Source organism: Manacus vitellinus, unplaced genomic scaffold, assembly GCF_001715985.3.
Source record: "Manacus vitellinus isolate BGI_N305 unplaced genomic scaffold, ASM171598v3 scaffold_15_pilon, whole genome shotgun sequence".
NCBI lineage: Eukaryota > Metazoa > Chordata > Aves > Passeriformes > Pipridae > Manacus > Manacus vitellinus.
In genome coordinates, this window is record NW_021939122.1 from 15594916 (window position 1) to 15617601 (window position 22686).

The following is a 22686-nucleotide window of genomic DNA, read 5'->3' on the forward strand; positions in this document are numbered from 1 at the left end:
ATTAAATCCCAAGTGCGCAGCTTTCGCAGGGCTGGGGTGAGCTTTCACAATGTGCTGCTCTCCTCTAGCGCTGTTGCGCAAGAGCTGTATGTTTAACATTTCTAACCAGCTAAAATTGCTCCTTATATTTGATCAGGAATAATTTTTTTTTTACCTTTGAACCTGTTGCAAGGCAGGTTCAAAGGTTACCCGGGTGCAGTGTCGCCTGTTTATTAAAGCCACACACTGATGATTCGGGGCTTAGTCCTGCCCCAGGAGCTGGGGAAGCACCACGGGAGCTGGGGAAGGACCAACCCTTGAACACCCACTTGGAGTTGTAAAGCAGCGAAGGAAGCAAACTGTACCAGCCCCTTCACCCTCCTCCAGCACTCAAGGAAGGTAAGCAAATCCCTCCTGATCACAGCCCGTGTTTCTCAAGGACTCAGCTTCCTGCTCCTGCAGAGAAGTACCGCAAGTGGGATAATACCCTTAATTTGCTTCAATACCTGGATCCAATGCACCTTTCTTATCACCCTGTGCTCTGTTAAAGGCAACAGCTGTGTGATTGGCTGTAGGTTTTCAAAGCAGCAAGTCTGGGCTCAGGGGTGGCATACAGAGAAATCACAACCTGAGCGAAAACAGCTACCTGCACACTCCCCTTTGCTATAGACTGGCTGGAACTGGAAACCTGCCTACTGTCCAGGCTGAAGCCATTTTCTTATCAGTTTGTTAGTTATGCCTATTTAAAGATACAGCGTACAGAGTATCAGTGCCAGGGTCCCATTCAGACTAATGTTTAAAACAGAGTTCCAAAAATACAAGAATCATTTGTTTTCACAGCATCACGGGCAGTAAAAACTTGTTATATTGTAGATTGTTTATATGCACAAGTTTATTGGCAACATTTACTACAATAAGACCTTAACCCCTAACTGGAGTTAGGGGTTAGAAGCTGGCTATAATGCCTTTTCTAGTGTTTTAAATGCACAGATCTTAGAGTATTGCACACCAGACTGTTGCCATCACCTTAGTACAACTGCTTTTTGTAGCTACAGAGATGGAGCTTTCTCCAAGCTCTTGCTTGTGTACAGAGCTGCAGCTTGTGTACAGACCTGTAACAAAGGAGAGGGCAGCAGAGACAAAGATTAACCTGAAATCAAGCTGCAAGTAAGAGAACTTGCAAAAAGCATGCTGCTCTTCCAAGCCTATAATTCTTTCCATACTACCTTTCATAAGGAACCCACTTGTGCTCTGAGAAGATCATTTATGTGCCAGTGCAGTTACCGTGCTTTACAAAAGCGAGACACTGCCCTCAAAAACCAGAGCAGAGTCATAAAGAATGATTATTTTTACAGCATTAAGAAAACAAACTGGAATTCAAAAATCATTCAAATAAAGTGAGCTCACAATTCCCGCAGACTCACAAAATTTAAATCCAAGTTTTGAAGTGACAACAGAGAAAACCATACCGAGAGACAACGCTTCCCCTTCATTTATTTACATCCTCTGCTATTTGTTATATGTAGAAAGCCTGTTTTGGCATCTTTGGATAGCAAAAGCTCATGTTGTGCCATGACCTTAAGGTTTACTACAAAAGCTCATCTTATTCATCCTTTATGCAAAACTTTTGTGACAGTGACAACAGAAATGAAACAACCTGAATTCTGTATACACGTACCCTACGTAGTGCTCATCTTAGTTTGCTAACGGGTACGAGGGATGCAGGTGTATATTTTATATATAGGTACAAAGAGAAGCAAAGATTGAGATATTGATAACTGCTTTATTTTTTGCCAGAAAATTACTAACAACAAATATATCTGTGCCTTTCAAAAATCTGGAGTTTCTTCAGATCATTTACCAAAAATGAGGAGCCTCAGCATTTGCATGTCATTTGTTATGCATCTCAGGGAAAGAGCGTCAGCTGTATTCTAATTTATGAGCATTGAACAGAACCAATTATTAGGGAGAAGCTATCCTCTCCAAGGCTTTCCTGTGTGCATCCCTTGATCCAATTTATGTTGGAGCTGTGAGGCTCACTGAGTCCAGGCAATACAGTCCAGCTTGTGGACCTCAGCATCACATACTGGGCTCCTGGCAGGCCAGGTAGGAAGGAGCTGTGGGCATGTTCTCTCACACCTGCAGCCAAAGTCAATGCACCTGAGATACATAGCATTGCTACCCAACAGCTGATCATAGCAAATTCACTACTTTTTCTCTTTCTTGTGGAAAATTAACAGTCTGAGGCCAAATACCTGAAAGGGGAAGATCCTCAGAGGGGCACACAGAAAAGGTGATAATGGGGCTGGCTGGGCTGGGTGTGCTTGGCCTTGCTTTCTTTGTCTGTAAGGGGCATTACTTTTCTCTAAGCACAAGCACACCCTGCCTGGGACTGTTAAAGCTGAAGCTCACAACTTCACTTAAATGCCACAGGAACAGGTCTGGGTAGGCAAAGCCAAAGGCAGAGGAGTTTCATGCAGATAAAGCTATTTCTTTTTCATCCTCATATAAAATGGAAAATCAGTGAATTAAGTCTCAGTTTCCCAAAAGAGTATCTACAGTGCTAAATAATGTCACAACTACATGTAAGTTAGCTTTACCTGAACAGTACAGAGTTTACAGCAGCAATAAAACATAATTGCAATTAGTAGGGACTATGTGTTTTAGCAAGCCAAGGTCCAGGACAGGTTGTATTTTGGATGCAAGTACATGCTATATTAATTCCATTCCAGCTTTATAGTTGGTCTAGCAGATTATTCTGAAATCATGCAGTGCAGAAAAACTTTCAGATGGGCAAACTGCTAAGTGGGAAAACAATTCTAAAATATAGATTAAGGCACTGAAGGACATGGGTGAAGTTACTGCCTTCCCACCCCTCCAAACCTACTGCAAAATTCCAGTTCTATTAGACAAGCATTAAAGAGAAAAAGGGAAACTGCAACAGCTATAAACTTTTAAACAAAGAAATGCAACTGTAAAACCATAAAGACAATCCCTGTCATACCAGGAAACAAAACTGAAGCTTGAAACATGATTCACTGTTACCTTGTGCAAATAATTGCACCTATGTAAGTCTATAACACAGCAGAAAGAGAGAGGTAGCTTTTTGTGGGGGGAAAAGAAAAAGGAAAAAAAAACCACAGCAACAAAAAAAGCTGATACCAAAACCAAATAAACCAAAGCCAGCAGCAGAAATCCAACCTACTAGCAAGTCCATTACAGCAGTGTATGAGAAATACTGTACTCAAAGCATTTTGTTGATATTCCAGGCTACAAAGCTCTGCTCAGCTTAATGTACATTCAGCTATAGAGAAAAAATTTCTATTGCTGAGAATACAGCTTTATACATAGAGAAAATAATAGCAAACACATTATGAATAATAAATGGTAAATATAATTTCAAAATATTTTAGTTTACTTTTTACTTAGATCTTCACAAATACATAAACTTCAAGCTATTTTCATCAGCAAACCAAAGAATTCAATAAATTTATCATGTGCATGTTCAGTTTCTTTTGGGTGTTTTGTTTTTTTTTTTTTATTACTTTCTTTTTTAACCACTCCAGTTCCCCACACAAGTTCCTGCTATTTAAAGCTCTCCTCCCAGCATGCTTTTCTGCTTGCTGATTTATTTAAACTGGGGAGAGGGAACTGGCTGTAGTGTTTAACAGGAGTGTTACCTAATGAATGTTGGTTTGCTACTATGCTGCTAAGGGTCCCACCCTATTTTCACAATGGTAGGTACCTTTAATCGCTGCTTCTCAACTCCGTTTTTGATCTGCAATATTTTCTGTGTAAGTAACAAAGTTATACTTTATTTGTTTTATTGCTCATGGGCCTGCTTGTTATTACTCACATGGGCTTTACTAAAACCAACGTGCAAGCGTAGTAATTAGCTGCAGGGTTCAAGATAATGAGTTCTTAAGAGTCTACCAGGAAATCTCCGGTAATGTGCTATCAGTTAGATGTGAACCTTGGGCTGAGTGAAGTTCAGATACACGTTTGCTCTTTGTTCTCCATAATGTAAGTGCTGTAATAATATGAAGTGATAGAAGACGTTAGCATCTAGAAACTTTCAGTGCTACCTTTTCTCTGTGTGGCATCTAAGGTGCCTAATGATAATATTCTAGTTTTCTTAGGAGTTCTATGTGAATTTTCAAACTGAGCTTTAAACTTAGCTCTTTAAACCATGCTCTATCACTGCAGATAACTTCCTATTATCACAATCTTGATGATGCAAGTTTTGCAAGAAGTGAACCTGTATTATCTAACAGGATGAATAGTAACAGAACTTGCTATACTGCCTATTTTTTAAATTTTAGAAAGTTCAAATGGCTAGTTGAACATGTTTTTGAGTACGTAGGTATCTCTCTGAGTAGGTAGCTTTCAAAAAAAAAAAAAAACGATAAAAAACTATATGAAAACTTGGCTTTTCAATTCATCTGAGAAAATAACTTTTAGTAGTAAGTGATGTCATGATGTTGTTGCACTCCTGATGGAGGGACAGTAATATCCAACATACTAAAATTCCTTATTAGAAAATGACCTTTCTGTTTAAGTTTACTGGAAGCCAAAGTTCAATAGGTTTCATAAGTAAGGCTTAGAAACCACAGAGCACTTCCTGTAAGTAAGTTACTGAGGCCTCATCCTTTCCCACCTCTTAGTAGAGCTTCTCAGCGAAGATCAAAGGGTGCTTGAACTGTTTGGCTGTGACTCTCATAAGAGGTACTCTGAAAGCAAAGCCTAACTGAAGCATATCTGGGGCTTAATGCAGATTACTGAGCATTTTGCTTGTGGTTTTTGCTTGGCTCTTTTCAGCAGTCACTGCTGAGCTTTTGTGCTTTAGCTTCTGTCTGGATGCTAAAAGTTAGATTTTCCTAAACCCTCCAGAACACAAGACTTCTTGCTGCAGCTGGAGGAAGATGGGATGTATTGCTTCCAAGGAGTAAGAACTGGCACAGTGGCTCACATCTGCTGGATGACACCAGGCAAGAGCTGCACTGTGTAAGCAAATGGAAAGAGTGAGATACTGCTGGTCAACTAACGAATTAGTGACCCCAGCGTAGGTGGTTGTAGTCTGCTCTTCCTGCTTGGAAAGAGTCAGTGTTACCTTACTAATGCTGACAAACATGTTGTCATGATCACCTCAGAAGTTTAGACAAACTTGATACAAAGAATTCTAGATTACAAATGTAATTCTAGAAGACATTGTCCCAGGCAGTGCATGACTATTGCTTCTGAAATTGTGCAAGTATCAGAGGTTGCTTTTTTGTCTGTAAAGAACAATTGCAATGGAGATAACACTGATTTCTTTCTTCATATTTATGGGCTTGAAGGTACAAAGCTCAGTCACTTTCCAGTGGAGAGAATGTCCTCACTTGGAGAGCACAGAGAATATAATTCCTTCTAGCTTTAGATGGGGAGCTACATCAGAAATGAGAATGTGTACTTCTGAACTCAAGGCTGTAAATGATATCACTGTAATCTTTTCTGATAAAAACTAAGCCTTTGTACTCTGGAGCCTAATGCATCTTATCCCTGACCATTGATCAGGGTGGACAACCCAAGTAGATTTTCAGCTGTCCAGCATCCTATTGCACAAGAGGCTTAACAGGTGGTTCGAGACATCCTGCACATTTTGTATCTGGGAGCTGAGCCTTTCAGAACTCTGAGGATTCAAGCACTCCACTTCTGACACCTTCATGTTTAAAGGAACTGGTTCGCAGACTTGCCCTTGCAGTGGAAGCTGCTGTCTGTCAAAAAGGCTCTGGCTTTGTTTTGTGCTGCACTAAGTTGAGTTTTCACGAAGATCATACAGATCAGGTATTATCTATGCACAGGGCACTTGGATTTGTGGGTTAAACTCCGATTGTAGCTGTTTCACAGGACAGATCTAGGCTGTTCTCCTACCATGGACAGGAAACTGCCATGTTCAGACTCCTGTCCTCTCTCTGGGTCTTCTGCTTTGAGGGCAGTAGGATTAAGTGGCTTTTGGAGGATACCAGGGGTGATAAACTAGCAGTAACTTGGATTTGACAAGTAGTTGCAGTAGAAGCTCTAGGCATAAGAAACAACTGCCCTAATTCTGGGAATTCAGACAAATTTGCTGACATGTCTTGCCACACCTTGAATAAAACACCCTATGTGCCTTGATAGAAGTGACTAAAGCCCATTTGTGGAAGCATGGTTGGAAAGTAAAAGCAAAACACTATCACTATTCTATTAATAAAGTAAGGGAATTGAAAATAGTTTTTCAGATGAAAAGCATTTTTTGTGTATTGCACAAAACACAGATCTGGGTATCTGTGCTTTTTTGACATAACACTAACATCTGTGTCTTTAAAGGATGTTAGGTTTTGTCTCCTGCATATGTAGTCTCATTCAGTGCTATAAGTGGGCTAATGAAGACAGTTAAAAAAAAAACCAAAAAAACAAAAAAAAAAAAAACCACAAAAAACCCCAAACCAACCAAAAACTAAATCCTGGAAGCAAATGAGCACATACTACTTCCCAAGCTTTAGAGAGAAACTTGTCAACAGGTCTTTCTTTAAATTAAAAAATCATTTGGCTTATAACTGAAAATCATTTTTGACTAGCTGTAGGCTTGTCTGGTCTTTCTTTCTCCCTATGCAAGAGACTTGTGTAAACAATTCAGAACCTGAAGGCAAAAACTTTGCTGCATTTAATAATAGTCTCTTGTTGAGGTGTTCTCTCTGAACTTTGAGCTCTTTGCTCCAAGCATCATTATCCTTCAGACCTTGATGCTCAGTCTTCCTATGTGTCTTGGTACAAACTGCCTCGCATGTAAGTCAATGAGAACATGAGAATACCCCAATGGAAAAATTTACAATGACTTATCTACTGCTGCATGGAGCATTTGGGGTTACTGGGTTCTGTGATCCATACCACAAAAAGGTCAGACAAGTGTCTTCAGTGAAGTTTCTACCAAATAAGTCCATATAATAGACAGCAGGTATTTGTAACAACTGCACTGATCTGTCTGACTAGGCACTGTTAAGGCTAAGCAGCATAAATGAGTTATAGTGGAGGACTTGGTGCTACAGATATAATCCCCAGTTTTGTTTCTTACCTCTAGCATGATACTCTAAAGTCAACCAATCCTTCGTGGCTTCTAGGAAATTGTCTCAAAATTACTATTAAAATGAGCAGATGAACACACTTCAGTCATTAAAACTGGTACAGCTGTACCTGTGATCTCTGGTTACCTGTATATACCTCTATTCTCTCACTGCTAATTGAAAAATTTCATGTCCAGGGAAGAGTCATGTGAAAGGTACAGAATGCAAATTCCTTTTGACAATCTGGAGATGGGAAAAGACTGGGAAAAGGCCCAAACTGGTTGCTGCTACTCAAAACTTAGAGGAGTTTGAACATGAGTATTCTGGTATCCCTCTAAAAAGATGTGATAGTAGATCTGTCAAGGTCTATAAAAGGTCTAGAAAGCTTCCAACATACAAATGGTGCAAGTGTGATTTGCTTTGTCACTTGGATCTAGTAGTGGGCTCTGAGTTAAAGGAATAAAGCTTGGATATCCAACTCCTCATGCTGAAGAATGGAGATGCCTCTACCAAACTGCCTCAGTGCTTGTGCTATAAAAAAGTGACCTGCTCATGTTACCAAAAGAGGAAGTGGCTGACTCACACCATAAGCCAGATACAGTTTAATCACCTACAGAAAGCTGCTTGCGAACTGCTCCAGTAATGGGTTACAAGGCCAGATGAACAATTCATGATATCATGAAGAGCAGCTGATTGCCAAATTCTGTCTTCCAAACTGAGCAGTGCTAAACCTAAACTGCTAAGTAGCTTTGCCCTGAATGTAAATTTAATCAGCAGACATGCTTTTAGGGTTTTCTTTTTTCCTCCAGGCTCAATTGATAAGGCCCAAAGGAAGGGGGTGGAGATGGGTGATATGCTGTGCTACGGAAAGAATAGGTTCGTGCTCCCATAGGTTTAATATGCTCAGTGACAGGAACTGTCCATCAGTAGAGAGTCCCAAGGGCAATTTCTACCTTTCTTGCTGTAGCACAATCTTTTTGGGCTCTCAGTACATGAAGCCAAGGCCAGGAGTTTTGAAGGGCACATGGTAACCAAGGTTTAGAGTAGAAAAGAGGACTAGGGAGTTGGTACTTCTCAGATATGTAAGTGATATGCATTTGGCAGCTTGGACTTGATGACAAGCCTCTGAGGTACCATTTCTTATCCAGATGCTGAGTGCATGTCTTTTCTCACCAGAGAACACATTAGGACTGCTGATTAACACAGACATGGGTAATCTAACTCTGGTCAGTCCAGGCTCAAAGCCCCAGATTCTGACTTTGGGCCCTGGCTGAACTTACTGATGGTTTGTAAAATACCTTCAACTTCTTTGGAATTATAGTTAAAGGGTAACTGGAACTCATTGCTTCAGGATGCCTGGTATTCTTCTAGTATGGGGATTTAGTTAGTTGCTAGCTGACATATTATCTACTAACTAGGTTCCTCTGATTCTGTGTGAAGGACTTTGAAAGGGTATTTACTGTTACTCATCTTGCAAAGTGTGATGTCTCCTGCATAGCTGTTCAGACACTAGCAAAGATAAGTTGGTGAGATCTGAGTTGATTCAGACAAAAAACAGTAATGTCTCTTGGTGATTCAATCTTAAACATATCAGAACATTTTGGAGATTAAAGTATTTTTTTTCTAAGGGAGAAAGCTCAGGTAGATGTTTCTTTGTCTCTTATAAGGAAGTTTATGTTCTCAGGTTTTGCTTCCCTGCCCTTTCAAGAAGACACTCTGGAGGATGCAAGCAGCAGTACTGCTTCTGTATTTCCCAGCTAGACTTCCAGTGCACACAATGACTTCCAAGTCATCATTTTCTAGTGGAAAGAAGCTTTCACAGTTTTGACATGTATTGTATCTCATGCTGAACATGCTGTCACTATGTGAAATACTTGTCTAGAATGAACCCTGCTTTCCAGTAAGAGCAGCTGACAATGAAGATACTTCTTGTCCTGCAGATTTATATATGTAGGTGTGACAGACATGTAATTTAGCAATACGGTTACTATTTCAGCAAAACTCCTTTCTGTTGGAGAATTATAATATTGGGGAGTTTTCTTACTTCCACGGTGCACATCATTGAACTTTTGGCCTTTTTTGGTTATACTTATTTGGGAAATGATATACTGGTTTTCCCCAGGCAGATTTTTTTACTCTTGAATAGAAGTAATCTGTTCCTTGTGTGACTTCATTGGACTTCAGTTTTTTTGTGGAGGTGGATGCAGCATAGATTAAGATTTATGGGGACAGGTGACTTGGGATCTCTTAAGAGGCTTAAAACGTTGCATAAGCATGCTTCATAATTGTACCAGGACTCTTCGGGGGCAAACTGCTGAAATGATTTGCAGTATTGCTTAACAAGCTACTTAAGTAACCATGGCTCATGAGTAGTTAGAGCTTCTAACTCAAGTCTACTAAATCTCCTGTTTATTTCAGGTTCAACTCTGGCTCCATTGATCCAGCACAATGATCTGGATACTTCAAGTGTTATTCTCACCGCTCCCAACACCAGCATTGATTACTCTTATTGTATTTGGATCTGTCATCTTCCTGTGGGTAGTAAGCAGGCCAAAACCTGTTTTGCCTCCTGTTGACTTGAACAAGCAGTCAGTAGGAATTGAGGTAATACTTTCTTTGCTTGTAGACATGGTCTAATTTGGAGCTTAATCTGAATACTGATCCGTTCTGCCTGTGGGTGCCAGTGGAAACTCTCCTGTCTGACATACACAGCCTTCTCTCTCAGGTGTACAACTGAGCAGTATGGTGGGAAGAATGGAAGCCTTAAGATGCTAAGAGTGAGAAACAGCAGCTCCTGCCAATAGGTTTAGATAGGCTTTTTACCAGATAGCCTTGGCTGTCGCTGACTTATTCCTGTATTTTAAATGCACTGCATCAGCTTAGAAGCTGGTGCTATACTTCTTGTAACTAGACAAGTGGTAGCACTCAGTCCTAGTCAATAACAACCTGTAATCAAATGTTAATGTAGGCAATCTAGAAAATTCCTCTGCATACGACTGAGTAGATCAAAATCAGGAAGGAAAAAGACTTCCCTAACAATGCAATGCTATTGAAATGGTTTAAAGGGCATTGTTCAGACAATGGCTGAGGAATGAATGACATTTCATTTGTTCTGCACTTTTTCATTACCATGGTCTGTTCCTAGGGAGGAGCCAGAAGAAGTGCACTCTTGACAGATAATAACCTGCTTTCTTATTACTTTGAAGATGGTAAAACCTTGTATGAAGCTTTACAGAGAGGACTATATATTTCCGGTAAGCTTTGTATCTCCTAGTTAGTACTTGTCTATCACAAGTAAATAAGTTTTTTCCTTGTGTCTTGGCTGTGGTAAAATTCAGACTAGCAAAAGCTTTTCTAGCCTTCTGTGGGGTGGAGAGACAAGCGACCATGTCTCTCCTTGCCCCAATTTAGCTGTAGTCTTAGTTGGCAGATTGGGTGGGAATAAACATCAGAAGCTTAAGGTGGTACAGTGCAGTCAAGAGTTAGCAGATAATAAACATCAGAGGAATTGTGGGGGGGAACACCTCTGCTTTATCTTACCATGTGGGTTTTACTTTAAAATTACTACCTGTTTACAACAGATATGAATTTGTGCACATGTCACTATGCATGGAAATATGTGATAGCTTGCAAGCTATTTCAATCTCATGTGGGTTCTGAAATGAGAAAATATCACCAGATATTGGAAGTATTGCTTGTAAGGATAAAGCCAGCAGTCTTACAATCTTGGTTTGGGCAGAGTGTTTAACTATGGACATTGTCCTTCTACGTTCTGTGCAGTTAGCTGGATGACTGATGGAAAATATTTCCCACTTAAAGTATTGTATTGAAGTGTTATGCACGTTCAGTACTGAGCTTTGAAATTGCTTTTCTGAACTCTTCCATTAGGAAATGGTAACTGTCTAGGCTACAGAAAACCCAAGCAACCTTATCAGTGGCTGACATACAAACAGGTGAGTATAGTAAATGACAGATGACTTAATTTGAGACACTGTCTTGTAACACTAAAGTGGGGAAAAACTATCTTACAGGTTTTAGACAGAACTCAATACTTGGGATCAGGGCTTCTGCAAAAAGGATGCCAACCATCAACAAACCAATTTATTGGTATTTTTGCTCAGAATAGGCCAGAGGTAAGCAACAAATAGTATATTCTTTCCCACAACATTCTGACACCTTGGGGTGAGAGGGCGGTATTTAAATAGCTTGAGGCGACATGAGGAACAATCACAACTCTTTTTCCTTCCTGGTTCCCTTTTTACTGACTGAGCACATACCACTCCAAGCATGTAATACAATGATCTTGAACTCTCACTACTCTGATTCTCATGGATGTGCTCCTCACATAACTCCCCCCACTACTGAGTGCATGAGGGATGCAGTCAAGATGTATGAAATCTGTAGGCAATCCTGTCTTGAGGGTTGCTAGTTTTCCTTAGCTGTGCTGTTTTCTCTCTTCAGTGGACCATTTCAGAGTATGCCTGCTACACCTACTCAATGGTTGCTGTTCCACTCTATGACACCCTGGGGGCAGAGGCCATTGTATATATTGTTAACAGAGGTAAATATTGACTTCCACTCTTTCATAATGACTTTTCTAAGAAACTTTGTTTTGAGAGGGCTAAGTTCAAGGGAATTTGATGTGAAAATCAGAGTAGTTTTAGCCTTACTGTTCTTATACTTTTACAGACACTTATTTTCTTAAATGAAACTGCTTTACAGGGCACATGGTTTAATGCCTAGAAGAGTCCAGTGGGATTCTTATGTTTCCTAGTGTCTTGATTGCAAGTCCACGGAAGGACCTGCTAGATTCTGTGGACCATTCTGCAATCAGAGTGCTCAACTGTTTGCTATCTGAGGTTTTGAAATCTTGAAATCCCACACGACCAAACAATCAGACAATGCAGACAGACTTGCATGCAAATTAAGACTAGATGTGTGTCTCTGATTTAAAGTTATAGGATGAAAAGAGTGGAGGAGGGAAGGGTAAAGATATGCCTAAATCTGTTTAATCTATCTGGTTAGTGCCTGTTGTTCTACAGAAGCAACAACTAACATGCCATCATGGAAGAAACTGGTAAGGAAGCTTAAATAAATCTTCAGACTTTCTTCCCCCAGTCTTTTGGGAGACATAGGGGAAATAATGTGCACTACTGTCACAGTAATCTGGGATCCACCCCATAAACAGGACTTGCCAAATAAAATCCCTTCAACAGTTACGCTGGTGAACCTTGCAAACAGGTCTTGCCTTGGGACTACACAGCTGTGACTTAGTAGTCTAATGGGGAACCGGCATGTTCAGGCAAATCCAATTCCTCTGCCAATTTAAAGGAAATTCTTTTGTAATTGTGTAAAACTCACTTGCACACGTGGGGAAGCTGAGGTATTAACTCCAGAATTTAGCAGCCTCTTTCAACAAGGCCTAAATTTCTTTGGATTTAAGGAAGATGGCTAAACCTAAACAATCAGTGAGGACAATTCTGAACTCTTATGGTAATACAAAAAATTTAAATGCCTGTGTTGACTGAGAGTGAAGATATTTCTCTTCAGTCCCTCAGCATTTGCCCTCACTTTGAGCAAACTTAAGATTCTACCAATACAATCAGTTGATGATGGTAGGAGGAACCTTCTTAGCACTGTAAGCCAACCACTCAATCCATAGGAACAAATGCAAATGGCTTTAGAACAAACCAATGCTGTGTTCTAAACATATGTGCTTCTGAGCTGTCACTGGTCTAATGTCTTCTAAATGGACTTCTGAAATGTAATTTCTTTTCTGTAGCTGACATAAGTGTAGTGATCTGTGACACGCCACAGAAGGCACAGGTCTTGCTTGAGAACTGCGAGCAAAAAAAGACCCCATGTCTGAAGATAATTGTTCTCATGGATCTCTTTGATAAAGAGCTCAAGGACAGAGGAGATAAAGTGGGACTTGAAATTCTGTCACTGCAGGAGGTTGAGGTAGGTAACTAAAGGTTTCTGCTTCATCTTGCCAAGGAATACCTTGCCAGATTGACATCTTGACCTTCTGTGGCAACAATGACACTTTAATGTAAGCATTATCTGGTTGTCACTCCTGTAGCTTGGATCTTGATGAGCAGTCATTTTGAAACTTGATATATTTAGCCAAATGGCCTTGCAGAGTTCAAACCACTGACTAAAGTTGTGTTCGTGTGTTGTGGACACTCAGCATGCATGAAACTGAAGACTTGCTTAGCTTAATTCATGGTATAGTTGTAACGGGATTTATCAGGGTTCTAAGCTGGCAGTTGAGCCTAATTGAAACTGTAAATTCAAATTAGTGGCTGCTTAGACATCCCAATACTAGGCTTAATCTTGCATACATGTAAAATATAAGACCTATGGCCTGTGTCAAATAAAATTAAATATGTACACTTAGGACTTCCAAATTCTTTAAGTAGTTCCGATCACTTTCCGCACACTCAAATTTGTGCTTTCCACAACTGCAGTAGTCAGTTTTTCAGAGTTGTGTGTATTGAATTCAGGAAGACATCTCTCCTTGAATGAGACAGAGCATCAAGAGGCAAAGTAAAAACAAGTGTTGTATTTGAAATAGAATTATCTATTCATCTATTGTTGTTGCACATCTGCTAAGCTGTGTTTTTTCTCTAACACAGGAGCTGGGAAAAAACAACATCAGACAACCAGTTGTAAGTATCTCTATGGCACAGTTATAAAATTTGAAAAGTAGTCTCTGAAAAGACCTCCTGCCATGTTAGTAGAGGAGACTGGCAGGATTTTTTTCTTTTATGAACCAGAATTCCTGGTTAATCACAGTTTAGGAATTTTATGTAAATACTGATAAGCACTATAATCCTAACACTGACCTTATGTGGCTTTTTCTCTTCAGCCTCCTAAGCCTGATGATCTTGCTGTTGTGTGTTTTACAAGTGGAACCACAGGTAAGAGAATATATGGTGATGCTTCCCCACTGGACCAGCCTACCCCTGCAGCTTCCCAGCACAAAAATAGGAAATCCTAAGAATATAAAACAATACATTAGAGCAGTGTCAAACCACTATTGCAGTTTTACTTGGGACCCTGTCACTACAAGTAAACTAAGACAAAGCTTCTTAGAACTGGGGGCAAGAATAGCCAAATTCATGTTGTCTTCCCCTATGAAAAATACAGTCCTAATGTTCAAGAGATCGGTTGTTTACCTGTGTGTGTATTTTGATCCACGGAAACTAAAAAAAAAATAAATCTTGTTTCAGCATTCTCTATGCTACTCCCAATTACTCTGCCGTTTCAGTAGCCATTTCCTTTATGTAACATCTGTAGCTGTTCAAGTGTTTAAGATGAGGCATATTTGTGAACTCTTAAGACAATGCATGCTGTGACTGAGCCTAGTACCAAAATACTTCAGACTGAGCCAAACAAAAAATGGAAAACTGACAGCAGAAGCAGTTAGAGCTACAGCTGACTTTGCTTGATGTCTCCAAAGGTGACCCCAAAGGAGCCATGCTGACACACCGAAATGTTGTTTCAAATGCTGCTTCCTTCCTTAGGTGCACAGAGGTAAGCTGCTTCTAATGGTGATCATCAGGGTATGTCCCTCAGTCACACAAACAGCTTTAATGTGGGCACTTTCCGTAAATTATTTGCTCCCAGAAACTGATGCCTTCCTAAGTGCCCATATTTCAATGGGACAATAGTATTGAAAGAACCTTAGTTTAACCTTGAACAAGAACTTCTGTGTAGAAGTTATTCTAGAGTGAGTCAGTCCTAAATGCCAAGAGTACTAAACAACACTATTACAAGTCTTGCCAAAAGATAAAACTAATTTTGATCTAGTGTGAGAGCTGCAAATCTTGAACACGTGATGGATGAGCATGAGTTGCTTCAGTCATTTGAAGTGTATTTCAAAGTAGTCAAATTGATCCAAACTTTATCCACTTTCTACTTAAGAGTAACTCAGGCAGGCATAGGGAATGCTAACCTACTTCTGTTTCTTTCCCCTCTAGGGCACAATTGAGTGTACAAGTTCAGATATCGCCATTTCCTATCTTCCCTTGGCTCACATGTTTGAGAGAGTTGTACAGGTATGTACAGATATATACATCTGAGCTTCTATGAATCAAATTATAGTTAAAGATACGATAGCAATCTATATGTCCTCAAAACCTATTCACAGAATAACTTTCCTACAAGTGGGCACTGAAAATCTTGCTGCTTATCATAGACAAATAACTATGGCTAATGAAACTAGGAATTACCCTTGACTGAGCTTAGTCTGGTCAATCTTTAGGCCGTGATGTACAGCTGTGGAGCAAAAGTAGGCTTCTTCCAAGGAGACATCAAGCTGCTAACAGATGACATGAAAACCTTGAAGCCAACGGTGTTTCCAGTTGTACCAAGACTGCTGAATAGAGTATATGACAAGGTATGTGAGCAATTTTAGCTAAATCATCTTCATGTTCATATATCCTAGTGAGCATATTGATTGTGTCATAACGTCACCACTAGTTAATTACTTCTTGGCAGGAAGAATTCTCTAAAATCTTCTCTGAGGACATGGAAAGAGTCCTGGGACCTGGAGTATAAGAACAGTGTATCCAGTCATAACTGGGCTAAGTTTGTTGCTGTTCAGAGACAAAAAGTCTGTTTACTTTTGGAATGCAAATGAAGCAGCTAGAAGGATCCCTGTTACTCAAAGCTGTGGCTGCAGTGTGTCAGCAGTAACATGAATAAGTATTGTCTCTGAGTTCATCTCTTAGACGTGGCAGCAGTGAAGATAGACCTTAGAACAGTGAAGTGAGATGTGGTGCCTCTAAACAAAGCAAGAATGGGAGGTACAGATGTGAGTTAAACCCAAGAATCACTGATACTTTTCCCTGCAGATCCAGAGTGGTGCAAACAGCCCAGTGAAACGTTGCCTGCTAAACGTGGCTGCGACTATGAAGATGGCTGAATTAAAACAGGGCATCATTCGAAATGACAGCATTTGGGATAAGCTAATCTTCAAAAAAGTTCAGGTAAATTATTCCAAGCGTAAATAAACTGAGCAGTGTAATACTGGAGGATCTGACGGCTTGTATTTCCCTTGTAGGAGACCATGGGAGGAAGAGTGCGTATAATGGTCACAGGCGCAGCCCCCATATCTCCCTCTGTCCTGGCATTTCTGAGAGCAGCATTAGGCTGTCAGGTAAGTTGAGTTTTCTCTTAAAGTAAGACTTGTTTGATTATGCCCAAATAAGTGCCCAGAGATACAGCTGTGCTCCAGCCCAACTTGTTCCTGGGGAGGTTGCTGTCAGTCTTGGGTACTGATTGACAGGCTGCTTCACTGAAGTTTAGTGTAACAGGAAAAAAATGCTGCAGAGCTGACTTCAAACTACACTACCAAAACACTGTGCTGTGGGCTGTGGGAAGAGAAATAGAGCAGCAGAAGTAGGAACATGCAGCCCTCAAAGTCAGGCAGGTACCTCTGAGCTTTGAGGCTTATTCTGACAGTCGATGAGCTCCCAGTGTAACACATTTGAGAACAGAAAATGAGGTGACCAAAGCAACGTTTGGATAGGTGAACTTAAACACCTGGTTACACCAGTTAGATTAAGATACTTTAAAGGCTAAGGTTGTATTGGCTTCCTTCCTAAGAAGAAGATTTGAGCATGGGCATAGTTGAAATAGAGCTCTTTCACACCAAGGACTTGATGTTCAAGGAATATTCATCCTTTCTCACACAGATCTTTGAAGCTTATGGCCAGACTGAATGCTCAGCTGGATGCACTTTCTCAATGCCTGGAGACTGGACAACAGGTAAGGCAGCTAGGACTTGGACAGTCTCCCAGAGCTGTCAACAGAAAGGGGTGCTGAAGCCTAGATGCATTACTGGTTTTAGTTTAATTAAAATTAAATCATGAGTACATAACTTCAAAGTGACTCTTGGTAGCAACAATCACCTGTGTGCTTAATAGGTACCAAAATTCTCGACTCAAGTAGATGAGGATCCCTTGTGTAAAGTAACATAGATCAGATTAGACCCTGTCCCAGCATACAGGAAAGGATTATACAGAGCTGAGCAAACTGAACAGGGACTTCACAAATGGCTTTAAGGAACTAGCTTTATCTCCAAAATTGCATGTTTTACTCAAATAATTATATCTAAAATATTAGACATGATACTTGACTATTTTCCTGAAGGACTACCTGACTGTGAAGATTTAGCTTTTATCTTGGCAAGACTATTTTTAATATATTCTAAATTCAAGCTCAAGTCATCATCTTTGGGCCCACATAACTGCAGAGCATAATGAGAATTAAATGGAAATGAATACCAGGGTCTATGAGGGATTCCTGTGGTGGCAAATGTGGTTTGGGGTTGGTCTGGTTGATTACACCAATAATGCTCTAAGCATTGAGACTTAGCTGTTACTTGTCCTGCATTAACTGTCTGAAAACGGCATTTAAATAACTTTTGTGAACATTTGATGTCAGACTCCTTTAAACAATACTGGTTCTTGCTAAAGCAGTGAACAAAGCCATTAAATATCTAGTATTGCTGCAGTCTTTTTTTTTTTTTCCCTCCTCTTAGGCCATGTTGGAACCCCTCTGGCTTGTAATATTGTAAAACTAGATGATGTGGAAGAAATGAGCTACTTCTCTTCTAACAATGAAGGCGAGGTAGGCACCATCTCCTGTGCATGTCAGGAAATACCGAAACATAAGACTTGGTGACTAACAATGTTCTGTGCTTACTTACTACAGGTCTGCATTAAAGGACCAAATGTGTTCAAGGGTTATCTGAAAGACCCTGAGAAGACAGCAGAAGCACTTGACAAAGATGGCTGGCTCCACACTGGAGACATAGGGAAGTGGTTGCCAGTGAGTAATTGTTTAATACAAACCGTCCCTTGGATGTGAATCCCTGTTAGTTTACAGTAATCTCAAAACATGGCATTCTAGGATAAAAGCCTTTATACAGTAGTTTATCATTCATCAAGTAACTCCAGGCAAAGTTCCAAAGACCAATTAGGTTACAAGATCTCAAATAACACCTGTTAGGCCCATAGTTAAGACTATTCTTCACTGCAGAAGTGACGTAACGAGGTGTCTTGGTTTCTGTCAAAGGAGAAAAAAGGAGCTGTCTAATCATGTCCTGAGCTAACTGGAGAAATTAGACAAAGTGCCCATTCTCTCAATAGAACGCAAAGACCAGTAGTAGACTAGCATGTGCCTTTCATAAAACAAAGCAAAGCCTGTTTATCTTGTTATATAAGCAAGACAGAGACTTGCAACTAATGACCTCCACTTTTAACTTCTAGAATGGAACGCTGAAGATCATTGACAGGAAGAAGAATATATTTAAACTTGCACAAGGAGAATACATTGCTCCAGAGAAGATAGAAAATGTCTATATTGGAAGTGGTCCTGTAGCCCAGGTCTTTGTACATGGGGAAAGCCTGAGGGTAAGTGATGTTATGCGTGAGCATCCTGCAAAATTCCTCCCACAATGTGTTCTGGATGATCAGGGCGCAAATATAAGCATGTACAAGAGTTCTTAAACAAGATCTGTTCCCAAGAGTACCGTGTTTATAGGAATATGCTTTCAGACCTATAGACTTCCCAACTGACAACTGGCATCAAGTTGCATGCTATGTAAAGGCTAATTACATACTTGTATGAGATTAGCATGTTAGGTCAGTTCTGTACAGTTTAGAATCATAGAATAATCCCCTCTGCAATGAGCAGGGACATATTCAACTAGATCACATTGCTCAGAACCCCAGCCAGCCTGACCTTGAATGTTTCCAGGGATGGGGCATTAGTCATCTCCCTGGGCAACCTGTGCCATTGTTTCATGACCTTAATTGTAAAAAATTCCTTACATCTAGTCTAATTTTACTGTCTTACATTTTAAAATCATTATCTCTTGTCCTATTGCAACAGGCCCTACTAAAAATTTGTTGCCATCTTTCTTACAAGCCCCCTTTTAGTACTGAGAGGCTGCAATAAGGTCTTCATGGAGCCTTCTCTTCTCCAGGCTGAACAACCCCATCTCTCACAGCCCTTCTCCATAGCAGAAGTGTTTCTCCATTCCTTTCCCACAGAGGTGCCACCAATGGTAGCAGAGGCCAGTCTTAAATTTATAAACTAGCCAAAAGTAATTGCTGGAGCATTCAGCATGTGACAAACAGCACTAGTACTTCAATTATTGCTGTCTCATCTCTCAGTGACTTGAAAGCCCTTGGAGCTACCTCTGAAACTCTGAAAATGGATGGGGATGTAAATGTGACTTGTTATAGAAACACTGTTCACAATCAAGTTCACAAAGACATTTAATATGCCTTATCTTGCTCTCAGCATGACTTCCACTTGTTTTCAGTCTTTTCTAGTAGGTATAGTGGTTCCTGATCCAGAGACGCTTCCAGAATTTGCAGCAAAACTGGGAGTAAAAGGTTCCTACGAAGACCTCTGCAAAAATCCTGTGAGTGGCTTTGTTTTTAGTAGGTTAGAGACAGAATTTAATTCTGAAATCCAATCTTGTGTTGCTCTGACTTTGTTCTATCCACCTTTTTTTGTAAATTAAACTGCTTTAATGCTGGGTGAGTCATATGAGCAGCCTTACAGTGAAAACTGGAACTGAGTATAGGTATCTCTTGATGTTTCAAGGGCTATTGCTGCTTCTTTTACAATGAGAAGATAGACATGATCCTGCAGTGGCCTTAATATGGGATGAATGTTGGAATATGTATTCTTGCCAGTTCTCCCTGACTGGGCAATGGTTATGGTCTTGAGTTGCAATTACAAAATGGCAGCTTTATCCAGTCTGCTTCTGCTCTTTTTCTTCCAGGCAGTGAAGAAAGCTATTTTAGAAGATATGATCAAACTGGGGAGACAGGCTGGCCTTAAATCCTTTGAACAAGTGAGTCCTTTCAAATCCTGCTTGTCACAAGCACCTGTATGGCTAATACAATGGCTGGGAAGTCCTAATTCCTGATACTGACTGTGCCAGGATGGGACCTAAGGCCACTGCTCCCAACAGCTGACTGAAGCAGTCAGTGAAATGTTGACTGGCTGCAGGTCTCTTGACCAATGCTCCTCTCTTGACCAAGAGACCAGTGGCTGTACAGGGCAACAGTAGCAATTTGCCATGAGATGGAGGTTCACAACAGGCTGCAGGGGCTGTTCTGTAGTTTCACCCTCTTGCTGTGTCAGCCAAAAGCAGTTTGACTTCCATCAAAAACCAGTTTATTTACTGGATCTCTGGGACTCGAATTCTTGCACTGAGCTCAAGGAAGCTGGAAAGAACTGTTGTCTTCTAATTATGTGAGTGTCATGTGCTAAATAATTTTCCTTTAATAGGTTAAAGATCTGTACATTCACACAGAGATGTTCACTGTAGAAAATGGACTCTTGACACCAACAATGAAGGCAAAGCGACCAGAGCTTGTTAAAGTCTTCCAGGAGCAGATTGAGGCCCTCTATGCATCTGCACAGGAATAAGTGGCCAGTTTAATTTAAACTGCATGGAGTATCCAAATAAATCTGTGACACTACATGACCTGTGGAGGGGAGCATGGAGAACTCAAATTTATTTGTTTCTGGTTTTCTGGAAAAATGACTTTTGGATGAAGATGCATATAGCATAACTGACAACTGGCAGTGTCACATCCTGCAGGACTAAGAACTGGCTGTCTAGGCAAAGCCAGAACTTTAATCTTCCTTGGACTGCGACTGAAGTACAAAAACATGCAAGAGCCTCAGACTTTAAAAGACAGCTGTATGCACTTCTGATTGTCAAAAGCAAATCTTGTTTTCCTGCTCAAACTATGAACTCCACTGTGACCTGTTGTGGATTGATCTGCAATCAGACTGAACACAATATGAATTGAAGATAACATCTGTTCAACAAATACAGAAGTGAATTTCCTGTTCCTAGCCCTGGACCACATGGTACAGGTTGCTTCTAATGAAAATAAGTAATTTGGCATCAACTGGTTTACAAAGGACATGTGGCTACAGCAAACATAGTTTATACTCTAGTATGGGAGGCACTGGATCAGTTTTTGCACGTTTTCAAATGAAATGGCAGTGTTAAAGATTTTTCACTTTTGAATTTGAGCCTAGGAAAACTTTTGCTGTCAATCCTAAGGATATAGGTTGCAATAAATTGTAACTGCACAATCAAACTAAAGCCTGTGTGAATTACTTGTTTATCTGCAGCAACCAGATTGTCATCAAGGTTTACTGCTGCCTGGTTCTGTATGGCTGCAGCTGGAACACAACTGCTGCAGAATGCTAACTTGTTCCCTATGCTGCCACTGGTCAGCCACAGTTCAAACCATGAGGAAATAAGGTAGTGTAGTCCAGATGTTGCTCCTCTACTCAATTTTCTTTTCCTTGTAGTAAGGGAATATATGCCAAAGTCTCCAAGTTCATTGTTTCTGCTGAGCCTATCAGGTAAAATAAGGTGTCAAATATTTTCTTGGGCTAAAGCTGCTGATTCAGAGAATGAATTAGGCAAGATGAATACTTTATCTTAAGTCTTCAATCAATCTATGCTGTCTCTGCTGAGAGTTCCTCCCTGTGCCTGCAGTAGTTTGCTGTATCAGTTCAAAAGGCAATGCAGTGCTAACAAGGTTGCAATATGGGGAAGGTGTACAGGTACCTTTCCTATGCCAGTTCTCCTTGTCTGGGAACAAGAATTGTCCTCTCTATCTTGTTCAAATAGCTAGTGGCTGTTCCTCTCTGTATTTAATGTTCTACATCAGATATACCAAAATGAAAACAAGTAGACTTCTTGGTCAGGAAAGACCTACCCTTGCTGTGAGACATCTCTAGCTTTGCCTAATAAAAACAACTCACTCAATTCTGTTTCTAGTCTGGGCCCAAGACCTGACCTTTTCAGGTAACTCTTGTGTCACTTATTGTGCTTGTCACAAATGTGAGGCTATAAAGGCTTCTAAGACTCTGAAAGTGTATGTAACTATGCTGCTTATCTTTCCTATGCTTCTTCAAAGCAATGTGACATAAGACTTACTGATGACTTAATCTTTCTCCCCATGTGCCACTGGGGAGAACATAAAACAACTCGAGGGAAGAAGAAATGTATACAGAAACTGGTTTTGGACACAGAAATGAGCAAGTCAGTTGGGGACAGTAAATTTAGTGCAACTGAATGTGTGTAAACTGATAAGGCTGAATCCTGTGATGCCACCTGGTGCAGTGCCCAGAAAGTACTTCTGTTGATACAATAAACAGTGACATTTCCCTGTAGAGATCTGCTTGGATGTTGAAGCTCAGCATTCTGTAGTGGGTCCTGCAACCAGCAGTTGTCAGATACCAATCACAATGCTTCATTCAACCCAAAGAGATCTCTTTATTTGTGAGCTAAGTAGAGAAGGCCTCCTTTTCTGTGTCACAGCTCAGAAAGCAGCAACTTTGTACAGCTCACTTTCTAATACAGTAGAGCTGCATTCTCTTTTGGAAAAGGAAATGCCTCAATCTCTTGGTTTGCTCCTAATTACAATCAAGCCTCTTCTCACAGTGTAAGCTACAGTGCTTTACATTTTTCATGTTTGTGGCATCTGCTGATAGCTGTTACAAAGAGATGGAATTCAATAGGTAATGGCACTGCCTGAACAATAAAACTTATATAGCAATTGAA

The 22686-nt window shown here is 40.4% G+C and overlaps 1 protein-coding gene across 1 annotated transcript; it reads left to right on the forward strand.

Moving 5' to 3' along the window:
• The first annotated feature begins 223 nt into the window (after positions 1-223).
• On the forward strand, positions 224-21213 carry ACSL5 (acyl-CoA synthetase long chain family member 5). The gene is made up of 21 exons (XM_018069311.2): positions 224-378; positions 9477-9662; positions 10204-10312; positions 10947-11011; positions 11090-11191; positions 11520-11619; positions 12841-13019; positions 13697-13729; positions 13930-13981; positions 14524-14597; positions 15044-15121; positions 15328-15462; positions 15920-16054; positions 16129-16224; positions 16763-16835; positions 17611-17699; positions 17784-17900; positions 18341-18484; positions 19402-19503; positions 19870-19941; positions 20382-21213. The coding sequence occupies exons 2-21, from the start codon at positions 9507-9509 to the stop codon at positions 20520-20522; spliced, it is 2052 nt and encodes a 683-aa protein (XP_017924800.2). The 5' UTR covers positions 224-378; positions 9477-9506; the 3' UTR covers positions 20523-21213.
• The last annotated feature ends 1473 nt before the right edge of the window (positions 21214-22686 follow it).

Coding starts and splice junctions, on each gene's coding strand:
- ACSL5 (XM_018069311.2), top strand. CDS start 9,507: ATGATCTGGATACTTCAAGTGTTATTCTCACCGCTCCCAACACCAGCA. Junction 18,485..19,401: donor TACATGGGGAAAGCCTGAGG/GTAAGTGATGTT, acceptor ACTTGTTTTCAG/TCTTTTCTAGTAGGTATAGT. Junction 19,942..20,381: donor GCCTTAAATCCTTTGAACAA/GTGAGTCCTTTC, acceptor TTCCTTTAATAG/GTTAAAGATCTGTACATTCA.